Here is a 13,263-nt window from a genome sequence, read left to right as displayed (position 1 = left end):
GGACATATTCTGTCTGGGGATACTGGGGACATATTCTGTCTGGGGATACCAGGGACATATTCTGTTTGGGGATACCAGGGACATATTCTGTCTGGAGATACTGGGGACATATTCTGTCTGGGGATACTGGGGACATATTCTGTATGGGGATACTGGCGACATATTCTGTCTGGGGATACCAGGGACATATTCTGTCTGGGGATACTGGGGACATATTCTGTCTGGGGATACTGGGGACATATTCTGTTTGGGGATACTGGGGACATATTCTGTCTGGGGATACCAGGGACATATTCTGTCTGGGGATACTGGGGACATATTCTGTATGGAGATACTGGGGACATATTCTGTCTGGGGATACTGGGGACATATTCTGTCTGGGGATACCAGGGACATATTCTGTCTGGAGATACTGGGGACATATTCTGTCTGGGGATACCAGGGACATATTCTGTCTGGGGATACTGGGGACATATTCTGTCTGGGGATACTGGGGACATATTCTGTCTGGGGATACTGGGGACATATTCTGTCTGGGGATACCAGGGACATATTCTGTCTGGGGATACTGGGGACATATTCTGTCTGGGGATACTGGGGACAAATTCTGTCTGGGGATACCAGGGACATATTCTGTCTGGGGATACTGGGGACATATTCTGTCTGGAGATACTGGGGACATATTCTGTCTGGGGATACTGGGGACATATTCTGTATGGAGATACTGGGGACATATTCTGTTTGGGGATACTGGGGACATATTCTGTCTGGAGATACTGGGGACATATTCTGTCTGGAGATACTGGGGACATATTCTGTCTGGAGATACTGGGGACATATTCTGTCTGGAGATACTGGGGACATATTCTGTCTGGGGATACTGGGGACATATTCTGTCTGGGGATACTGGGGACATATTCTGTCTGGGGATACTGGGGACATATTCTGTCTGGGGATACCAGGGACATATTCTGTATGGAGATACTGGGGACATATTCTGTATGGAGATACTGGGGACATATTCTGTTTGGGGATACTGGGGACATATTCTGTCTGGAGATACTGGGGACATATTCTGTCTGGAGATACTGGGGACATATTCTGTCTGGAGATACTGGGGACATATTCTGTCTGGAGATACTGGGGACATATTCTGTCTGGGGATACTGGGGACATATTCTGTCTGGGGATACTGGGGACATATTCTGTCTGGGGATACCAGGGACATATTCTGTCTGGGGATACCAGGGACATATTCTGTCTGGAGATACTGGGGACATATTCTGTCTGGGGATACCAGGGACATATTCTGTCTGGGGATACTGGGGACATATTCTGTCTGGAGATACCAGGGACATATTCTGTATGGAGATACTGGGGACATATTCTGTATGGAGATACTGGGGACATATTCTGTTTGGGGATACTGGGGACATATTCTGTCTGGAGATACTGGGGACATATTCTGTCTGGAGATACTGGGGACATATTCTGTCTGGAGATACTGGGGACATATTCTGTCTGGAGATACTGGGGACATATTCTGTATGGAGATACTGGGGACATATTCTGTCTGGGGATACTGGGGACATATTCTGTATGGAGATACTGGGACCATTTTCCATCTGGGGATACCAAGGACATATTCTGTCTGGGGATATCGGGGATATATTCTGTCTGTGAATATCGGGGATATATTCTGTCTGTGGATATCGGGGATATATTCTGTCTGGGGATATCGGGGATATATTCTGTCCGGGGATATCGGGGATATATTCTGTCCGGGGATATCGGGGACATATTCTGTCCGGGGATATCAGGGATATATTCTGCCCGGGGATATGTTGGACATATTCTGTCAGGTGATATCGGGGCTATATTCTGTCCAGGGCCCCGTTCCACAGAGTGATCGTAACGCTATGACCGTCGTTAACTTATGTTTAAGTATGGGAGTTACGATCACCTTAATGCTACAATCACTTTGTGGAACAGACCCCAGGAATCCCCAAGGGGTGGAAAGATTTGAGACAAATGTTTTCAGGAATCATGACTGGAAAATTCCTCAGCATTCCTGTCCATTTCACTGAGATCAGGTTTAATCAAACTATAGGAAAATATTGATTAAGGATATTTACTGCTTCTGATCTGACAACTTGACATAATCACCAAGGAACATGATCAATAATGGAGGTCAAATTGGCACTCTGATGATTGCCCAATTATATGGCTGACACAGTTATTAACTCTGTGACACTATGGGTCACCTGGTGCTCAATTTGACCAACTACCACCAAGTTTAGTCTGGCTACTTCCGGGATTCTCCATCAGTGGCCGGTAATCATGAGGAAACACAGCAATGACAGAGGTCAGCTCACCATGGGTAGAGGGAAAATCTTTTCGGTCTAGTCACCAAATGTGTTGAAACTGGCACAGAGGTTTACTGGATGCACAACATTGTAACACCAGCGAGGAAAGAAAACTGGTAGTTTGGACTGATTAATTTTCATTTGCTGATTATATGATGTGAGTGAGTGAGTGAGTTGAGTGTATCGCCGCTTTTAACAGTATTAACATTATTCAGCTTAATGTAGGAGGAAAGCCCGAAGTGATGCAGATCTCAGATGTTTACCACTTCGGTGAAACCCACGAGCACGGGTATGGTGCTGACAAACCTAGAAACATAATTGGGGCGAACCAGAATTCGAACCAACAATCAAAGGTTTCTGGCGTGCCCAAGGGACGCAACTCTGTACAACGAGTCGAGGCAGCTTAGACGACTTGGCCACCCGTTCGCCCCCTTATATGATGTGACAACAATGTAATGCATTATGTAATGTGAGCTGTGAAAATGGAGGGCACTACCCTTGTTGTCCTCGGGGGTGTAATGTAATAAGCTATGTAATGTGAGCAGGTGAGTATGGTTTTACGCCGCTTTTAGCAATATTCCAGCAATATCATGGCAGGGGACACCAGAAATGAGCTTCACACATTGTACCTTGTGGGGAATCGAACCGGGCTTCAGCATGATGAGCGAACGCTTTAACCACAAGGCTACCGAACGCCCCTATGTAACGTGAACAATGAGAAGGGAGCACTCTGCCCCTGTCGTCCTCTGTGTTGAAGGAGATTCAAAATGCATATTAGTACCAACTGTTTAGTGCTCAGTTGACTGGACTGCAATGTGAGGTAACAGAAAGGACACAAATAACTAGCACTGCAAGTCTCACAGGATGCAAGAAAGTATGGCTGTTTGAAGCATAAAAACCAACTAAATTGTAGCCACGTTAGCATGACATTAATTCTACTGTCCATGACCAATATTTTTAACTCAATCACCAAATTTGCTTCAAAGAAGAAACGTCTCATTCACAGTTTGGAAAGATTTTATGTTTTATACTACTTTGGGACACCCATATACATACCCACAGCCCTAAAGACATCTCATTATAATAAATATACCAACAGCCCTAAAGACATCTCATTATAAGATATATACCTGCAGCCCTAAAGACATCTCATCATAAGAAGCATACCCGCAGCCCTAAAGACATCTCATAATAATAAATATACCCACAGCCCTAAAGACATCTCATAATAATAAATATACCCACAGCCCTAAAGACATCTCATAATAATAAATATACCCACAGCCCTAAAGACTTCTCATTATAAGAAGTAAACCCACAGCCCTAAAGACATCTCATTATAATAAATATACCCACAGCCCTAAAGACATCTCATTATAAGAAGTATACCCACAGCCCTAAAGACATCTCATAATAAGAAGTATACCCACAGCTCTAAAGACATCTCATTATAAGACATATACCTGCAACCCTAAAGACATCTCATAATAAGAAGTATACCCACAGCCCTAAAGACATCTCATAATAAGAAGTATACCAACAGCCCTAAAGACATCTCATAATAAGAAGTATACCCACAGCCCTAAAGACATCTCATTATAAGAAATATACCCACAGCCCTAAAGACATCTCATTATAAGAAGTATACCCACAGCCCTAAAGACATCTCATTATAATAAATATACCCACAGCCCTAAAGACATCTCATTATAAGAAATATACCCACAGCCCTAAAGACATCTCATGATAAGAAGTATACCCACAGCCCTAAAGACATCTCATTATAATAGATATACCCACAGCCCTAAAGACATCATGTTATAAGAAATATACCAACAGCCCTAAAGACATCTCATAATAAGAAGTATACCCACAGCCCTAAAGACATCTCATTATAATAAATATACCCACAGCCCTAAAGACATCTCATAATAAGAAGTATACCCACAGCCCTAAAGACATCTCATAATAAGAAGTATACCCACAGCCCTAAAGACATCTCATTATAATAAATATACCAACAGCCCTAAAGACATCTCATTATAAGAAATATACCAACAGCCCTAAAGACATCTCATTATAAGAAATATACCCACAGACCTAAAGACATCTCATAAAGAGAAATATACCCACAGCCCTAAAGACATCTCATTATAAGAAATATACCAACAGCCCTAAAGACATCTCATTATAAGAAATATACCCACAGACCTAAAGACATCTCATAAAGAGAAATATACCCACAGCCCTAAAGACATCTCATTATAAGAAATATACCCACAGCCCTAAAGACATCTCATTATAAGAAATATACCCACAGCCCTAAAGACATCTCATTATAAGAAATATACCCACAGCCCTAAAGACATCTCATTATAAGAAATATACCCACAGACCTAAAGACATCTCATAAAGAGAAATATACCCACAGCCATAAAGACATCTCATTATAAGAAATATACCTACAGCCCTAAAGACGTCTCATTATAAGAAATATACCAACAGCCCTAAAGACATCTCATAAAGAGAAATATACCCACAGCCCTAAAGACATCTCATTATAAGAAATATACCAACAGCCCTAAAGACATCTCATAAAGAGAAATATACCCACAGCCCTAAAGACATCTCATTATAAGAAATATACCAACAGCCCGAAAGACATCTCATTGTAAGAAATATACCTGCGGCCCTAAAAACATCTCATTATAAGAAATATACCCACAGCCCTAAAGACATCTCATTGTAAGAAATATACCTGCGGCCCTAAAAACATCTCATTATAAGACATATACCAACAGCCCTAAAGACATATTGTAAGAAATATACCTGCGGCCCTAAAAACACCTCATTATAAGAAATATACCTACGGCCCTAAAAACATCTCATTATAAGACTTATACCCACAGCCCTAAAAACATCTCATTATGAGACTTATACCCACAGCCCTAAAGACATCTCATTATAAGAAATATATCACCACCCCACCCTTTCACAGGCACCTTATATGACAACCTTGTAGGTCTCTCTATTGTGTATTTGTGTGTTCATATTGGGGTCGTGTGCACCACCCATTTTCGAAATCATTGAATCAATAAATGTATTGGTAGTAAAGTCACTCATCATTATCAGTAAATGTACTGGCAGTCAAGTCACACATCAGTTAATGTATTTGAAGTCATTTCATATATCTGAATAAGTAAATTTATTGGTAGTCAAGTCACACATCACTAAATGTATTGGTAGTCAAGTTATACATCAGTAAATGTATTGGTCATCAATTTCCACATATGAATCAAATAGTGTTTGATACAACAGCTGCAGTAGGAAATACTTCCTCCAATTTGTCTACAAAGTTCAGCAACACATCTTTTGCCAACCTGTCACCAGGCTTCAACATTGTGTTGTTTCCTGGTGTACAAGAGGCAGAAATAATACCCCTGGCTTCAGAATTGTATTGTTCCCTGGTTTACAAGAGGCAGAAATAATACCCCTGAGTTCAGAATTGTGTTGTTCCCTGGTGTACAAGAGGCAGAAATAATACCCCTGGCCTCAGAATTGTATTGTTCCCTGGTGTACAAGTGGCAGAAATAATACCCCTGGCCTCAGAATTGTGTTGTTCCCTGGTGTACAAGAGGCAGAAATAATACCCCTGGCTTCATGATTGTGTTGTTCCCTGGTGTACAAGAGGCAGAAATAATACCCCTGGCCTCAGAATTGTGTTGTTCCCTGGTGTATAAGAGGCAGAAATAATACCCCTGAGTTCAGAATTGTGTTGTTCCCTGGTGTACAAGAGGCAGAAATAATACCCCTGGCCTCAGAATTGTGTTGTTCCCTGGTGTACAAGAGGCAGAAATAATACCCCTGGCTTCAGAATTGTGTTGTTCCCTGGTGTACAAGAGGCAGAAATAATACCCCTGAGTTCAGAATTGTATTGTTCCCTGGTGTACAAGAGGCAGAAATAATATTCCTGGTTTCAGAATTGTGTTGTTCCCTGGTGTACAAGAGGCAGAAATAATACCCCTGAGTTCAGAATTGTATTGTTCCCTGGTGTACAAGAGGCAGAAATAATACCCCTGAGTTCAGAATTGGCATGTTATTTAACTTGTCTTTCTTGAGAACTTCAGAAGACAGACTTACAGCAGTCATCTCTTACACCCCAGTTTGGATGGACACCAGTGTTACTTAAGCATAGGACATACTGGCAGCAAATCCAACAAACAAACAAGTGTTTGTGGTGTAATATATTTCTCAAATGTGTATAAAAATGAGTTCAAAGTATGACTGATCCACAGTGGCTGCCATATGGCTATTTCACCTGACATAGTTGTGACCTGACGTAATGGCGCAGGGGCAGGTGCTCACATAAATCTGTTCATGGCGTGACCACAGGGCTCAACACTTGCATATCTCACAGTTAACCAGATTGGAATAATCAAATATTACAACAGAAATATTCAGCATACACTTTGATTTGATTTAAAACAAATAGATACATTGTAGTGTTTAATCAGATCTAGCTCCAAGGGAGGTAACTGATAGTGCCATTACCTCTATTTTCTACATAATTCATGCCTTCAATCCCATCACTAGTTCTAATCCAAGCACAACTGTTTTTCAATTTTTTTTTGTTTTTGTGTATTCTGTAACGTCCAGTGGCAGATTGACTATACAATTTTCAGCCGGATTGTTTTTAAATTCTTTAGATTAAGAAAGATTGACACATGATGACTTTACATCTTGATGACTGTCATCTATTCCCAATTTAAAAGCGTCATGAGTTTCAATTATTGATTAACATCAATAACTTCCTATTTTGCAAAATCTGTTAGACAGCTCAGATGGGAGCTTCATAATGGACACATTTTATAATTCACAAAATAAATCAGTGAATCACCCTGTCTGCAAATTCAGACCATGGAATGACACACCTGACACTTACCTGATTGCACATCAATGGTGGCTGGAGACAAACTGTCAATCATGGAAGACGATTCAGAATTGCTATTCCATGACTTGTGCAGACTCTTTTCCAAATGATTCATTTCACCAAAATAATGATGTTCAGAGTGGCAACTATTGTGTACAGTCACAAAAAACTAAATCCTGAAATAAAGTGTTTCCTCAATCCTTTCTGATAAGTTCTCAACAAGTGTTATAGCCATGACAGAACTTTACACCCTAATATTGGAAGATTTAACTTGGCAAAAGAACTCAAATCGATGTCATGGCAAACATCAATAAACCAAATTTGGTTAAATACATCAATAATTAAATTTTCCTCCATTCTGATTAGCTGAATTGGTCACGTGTTATTGCATTCATTTCCGAAATAAAAGTAAAAAATTAAGCCACGCCCACCGGGGCGGACTACTTTTATTACTACGGAATCCCACTATTACAGTCGAGGGAATTCCCTTTCTGCTCACGTGTATCATCATGCACAGGACATCAAGCGAAAATCACACAGCTTGCACATCGGTTTTTTGATTCATACCTCAATGAACCGAAAAAAATACACAGTCAATCCTTAAATAACTGTCCTCATTATTCAGAAAGCCGAGGTCAGATGGTAGGAAAGACGACCGACCTGCCATTGTATAAGATCTACTAATCAGTGACTAGTTGATTATCTGGACCAAACTTGTTGAATCAAACCACAATTAAAAACATCCTTCCTCCAAAGATATATCCATTATACATTTAAACCGAACAGGCCAAATAAAATCAATTTAATGCTTTTTATGTTCGTTACTAATTAATGTTTAGGGACGAAAATGATTATCATTATATTGAATTGAATAAACAAACTTATTTTGCAATTGCAATTATTAAAAATGATATTGTGGTTTGATCACAAAGAAAACATATCACCATCACAAAATCAAATTATCTCCCTTACCTCAGGGTCAAGGAAGAGGTGGCAGTGCGAAGTCTTCCCATCACGTCCGGCTCTCCCTATTTCTTGAACGTAACCCTCGAAGCTCTTCGGCATGTTGTAATGTATTACTGCCCTCACATCGGATTTGTCAAGTCCCATGCCAAACGCAACTGTTGCCACGACGATACGGAGTTGACCGGACATGAAATTCTTCTGCACACGTTTTCTCTGTGCAGGTGTATGGCCAGCATGGTAGCTTTCAGCGACCGAAAACTTTTTCTTTTTTCCTTTCCCCTTCGGCTGTTCTGCTGTTAAATAGGAGGACATGTCAGGTTACTATACAATGTGGGGTGAGTGAATACTGTTTTATAAGCATGGTGAGTGAGCAAGTGAGTGAGTGAGTGAGTGAGTGTGAGTGAGTGAGTGAGTGAGTGAGTGGGTGAATGGGTGGGTGGGTGGTCAGTTGAGTGAGTGAGTGAGTGCGTAGGTGAATGAGTGAGTGAGTGAGTGAGTGAGTGAGTGGCTTGGTGGGTGGGAGGGAGGGAGGGAAGAAGAGAGCGAGTGAGTTGTTTTAAGTCAGTTAGAAATTCACGCAGTGATGTAGTAGACTGTACCTGACAAACCAGTGACTGATAGCATGAGCAATCATCCGCTCCCCCACCACAATAACCCCTTGCCCCGGATATGATCGACCGTTTGACAGACTGTAAGTGAGTGAGTTGGCTTAAGAGCCGCTTCAGGTGGAAAGCCGGAATTGAGGTTATAGACGTTTACCACTTTGGCGAAACCAGCAAGTATGGGTATGGTGCTGACAAACCAGGAATAACAATTGGGGGGAATCTTGGATTCGAGCCCATGATCATCTGATTCTGGTATGCCTAAGGGGCATAACTCTGCACAATGAATTGCAGTATCTGTTACCCTAGAAGCTACAAAAAGTGAAATTCACTCAAGTCTCGCCATGAGCAAGGGCATGGAGCTGACAAACCTAGAATCATAATCAAACCCCAAATCATAGTTTACTTTTGTGTGGATTGGGTAGTCAGACTCACTGACTTGGTTGGAGCATGCCATCAATCCCAATTGCGTGGATCGATGCTCATTATATCAATCACTGGATTGTCTGGTCCAGACTCAATTATTTACAGACAGTCTTCATATAGCTTGGATATTGCTGAGTGCGGCGTGAAACAACAAACCAACCTACCAACTTGTGTGCCTTTGGGACCAATTTTGCATGGTGCATTGTGGCGCCTTAGATGACTGGGCCACCGTCACTCCTTGTAACCATCTAACCCCTTGTTTAATCTGCACTACAATGAGCAAGGATTCTGGGACCCGTTTAACAAGCAGAATATGACTGCCAGAACTCCCTGGCTCTAACATAAAATAGTCACAACCCAAGGATCTTATTGTGAAACGGAGCCCAGGATGTGTTCATTGAGGTTTGCAGTATTTCTGTTCTTTACCTGCTTGATTAAGATCCACTTCCTGTTCCTTGAGACATGTGCGTAGGAGGGTGGCAACACGATTGGTCAGTTCCCGTCGTGTGCAGTAGATGATGATGGAGTGACAATCCCGGAACCTCTCACCCTGAAGCAGCTGCACCAGAGCCTGGAAGAGTGAGTGAGTGAGTGAGTGAGTGAGTGAGTGAGTGAGTGAGTGAGTGAGTGAGTGAGTGAGTGAGTGAGTGAGTGAGTGAGTGAGTGAGTGAGTGAGTGAGTGGCTGGGTGGCTGGGTGGCTGGGTGAGTGAGTGAGATTTTACACCGCTTTTTCAATATTCTTGCAATATCACAACGGGGGACACCAGAAATGTACACATGTGGGAAATTGAACCCTTTGTTGTTACATATAACCAATGGGCTTGAAATGTCAAAGATTTGGACAGTTCAGCTTCGGCAGTGTGGCAATTTCAGGGGAGAATATATTTACAAAGCTAAAATTCAATAGTCAAAACACCTAGTTGCTTTTCTGAAATAGTGATACATTGGGTGTATCTTGTTCCCATGTTACCTTGACATTGACCTACAAACTAACCATGTCTCAAAATTGCCATTTAAGCTTTTGAAACAACCCCTGCAGCCTGTCAGCAAGGTGTTTCCATCAAGCAACTAATATGACAAACAATGAAAAACAGATGCTATTAACATCAGTAGCTCACAATTGCTTTTCACAAATGATACCACTTTCATTTCATCACTGTCATCCATTTGTTGTAGTAATGACATCTAAGCTGTTTTGTATCATCTAATTTCAATTTGCATAAATTGTACTTTTTGTCATCTATTCGCATTTGAATAGACAAGGCCTTTTAGAAAGTGGTCAGATATAACATATGTTATATTTGGGATTCACTGTCTTAGTAAAATGCCAAACCTAGTTATTTCGAATACCATCCAGAATTCGAACCCACACTTCTTACTTTGATAATTAAATGCTACATTCATCTTGGATGAAGAAAAAGTTGCTCAGACACAAACTGAATTGATATTCCTCTTGTACAGTGTGCCTACTGACACTGCAGTTGTCACCATTCCCGACAGTAATACATAGGGACATCTCCAATAGTAATACATAGGGACATCCCTGATAGTAATACATAGGGACATCCCTGATAGTAATACATAGGGACATCCCCAATAGTAACACATAGGGACATCCCTGATAGTAATACATAGGGACATCCCTGATAGTAATACATAGGGACATCTCCGATAGTAATACATAGGGACATCCCCGATAGTAATACATAGGGACATCCCTGATAGTAATACATAGGGACATCCCTGATAGTAATACATAGGGACATCCCTGATAGTAATACATAGGGACATCCCCGACAGTAATACACAGGGACATCTCCGATAGTAATACATAGGGACATCCCTGATAGTAATACATAGGGACATCTCCGATAGTAATACATAGGGACATCCCCGATAGTAATACATAGGGACATCCCCGATAGTAATACATAGGGACATCCCTGATAGTAATACATAGGGACATCCCCGATAGTAATACATAGGGACATCCCCGACAGTAATACATAGGGACATCTCCGATAGTAATACATAGGGACATCCCCGATAGTAATACATAGGGACATATCCGATAGTAATACACCAGAAAGTACAGAATGATGCCGCTACATGCAACATAACCCTGGGACACCAAGAAGGGGTTTCACACTTCATATCATGTAAGGAATGGGTTGGTATTCCCTATGCTGTCCTACCCTCTGTTTGCTGGGAGGACATTTTGAGTGGAAGTATATGTCTTATCGCCTTCAAGAGACATATTCATTACATTCCTGAAAACAATGTCGTAAAACTACTACGATAGACTGATTTTCTGTACCTCATCCCTGTTCTCATCCTGAGATACAGACAGGACCAAATTCTTTGGGATAGGAAGCCCTCGGACAGTTGCCTTATCGACGTCTTCTATCCCAAGATGCCTTGCAACATCCTGTGCTGTTGACTTGGTTGCTGTGGCAGTGAGACCCAAGAAGCACTTGACTCCGTATCTCTCTCGCAGTACCTAGTCATAAACAGGACAGCGAGTCAGTCACATGGGTTAACTTTGAACAGTATTCATTTATACTGAGCCCCTGTTAATCCAGAGGGAATTGTTCTTAGTGAAATTGTACAGATTCAGGGCAAACAAATAATAATAAGTAGTCATATTGCACAAGATACATATGGGCATCCCCGATAGTAATACATAGGGACATACCTGATGGTAATACATAGGGACATCCCCAATAGTAACACATAGGGACATCTCCGATAGTAATACATAGGGACATCCCTGATAGTAATACATAGGGACATCCCCGATAGTAATACATAGGGACATCCCCGATAGTAATACATAGGGACATACCCGATGGTAATACAAAGGGACATCCCCGATAGTAATACATAGGGACATCCCCGATAGTAATACATAGGGACATCCCCGATAGTAATACATAGGGACATCCCCAATAGTTATACATAGGGACATCCCCAGTAGTAATACATAGGGACATCTCCGATAGTAATACAAAGGGACATCCCCGATAGTAATACATAGGGACATCTCCGATAGTAATACATAGGGACATCCCCGATAGTAATACATAGGGACATCTCCGATAGCAATACATAGGGACATCCCTGATAGTAATACATAGGGACATCCCTGATAGTAATACAAAGGGACATCTCCGATAGTAATACATAGGGACATCCCTGATAGTAATACATAGGGACATCCCCGATAGTAATACATAGGGACATCCCTGATAGTAATACAAAGGGACATCTCCGATAGTAATACATAGGGACATCCCTGATAGTAATACATAGGGACATCCCCGATAGTAATACATAGGGACATCCCTGATAGTAATACAAAGGGACATCTCCGATAGTAATACATAGGGACATCCCCGATAGTAATACATAGGGACATCCCCGATAGTAATACAAAGGGACATCTCCAATAGTAATACATAGGGACATCCCCGATAGTAATACATAGGGACATCCCTGATAGTAATACATAGGGACATCCCTGATAGTAATACAAAGGGACATCCCCGATAGTAATACAAAGGGACATCCCCGATAGTAATACATAGGGACATACCCGATAGTAATACAAAGGGACATACCCGATAGTAATACATAGGGACATCCCCCGATAGTAATACATAGGGACATCCCCGATAGTAATACATAGGGACATCCCCGACAGTAATACATAGGGACATCCCCGATAGTTATACATATGGACATCCCCGATAGTAATACATATGGACATCCCCGATAGTTATACATATGGACATCCCCGATAGTAATACATATGGACATTCCCAAAAATCAATAAGGAATAGGTTTGTTGAAATTGTTTTCAACATTAGATCATAAAGGCCATCATACAAGGGTAGAGAAAAAATAAAGGTCTAGATGCACTTCAGGGCTACTGTAGGGGAAGAAATACACTGATATCTATACATGCAACAT

The 13,263-nt window shown here is 41.3% G+C and overlaps 1 protein-coding gene across 1 annotated transcript in view; it reads right to left on the bottom strand.

Moving 5' to 3' along the window:
• LOC139454531 (ATP-dependent DNA helicase Q4-like) overlaps nucleotides 1-13,263 on the bottom strand; it is a 393,084-nt gene that overhangs the window by 366,659 nt on the left and 13,162 nt on the right. The window contains exons 12-14 of the mRNA XM_071236303.1: nucleotides 11,609-11,791; nucleotides 9,717-9,861; nucleotides 8,269-8,555 (exon numbers count right to left, since the gene is read on the bottom strand). Of these exons, the coding sequence (XP_071092404.1) occupies nucleotides 8,269-8,555; nucleotides 9,717-9,861; nucleotides 11,609-11,791 (615 nt within the window). The remainder of the gene's footprint in view (nucleotides 1-8,268; nucleotides 8,556-9,716; nucleotides 9,862-11,608; nucleotides 11,792-13,263) is intronic.

This window comes from Haliotis cracherodii, unplaced genomic scaffold (assembly GCF_022045235.1).
Source record: "Haliotis cracherodii isolate W230 unplaced genomic scaffold, xgHalCrac1.p SCAF_10, whole genome shotgun sequence".
NCBI classification, from domain to species: domain Eukaryota; kingdom Metazoa; phylum Mollusca; class Gastropoda; order Lepetellida; family Haliotidae; genus Haliotis; species Haliotis cracherodii.
This window is presented reverse-complemented; position numbering and strand designations above follow the sequence as displayed.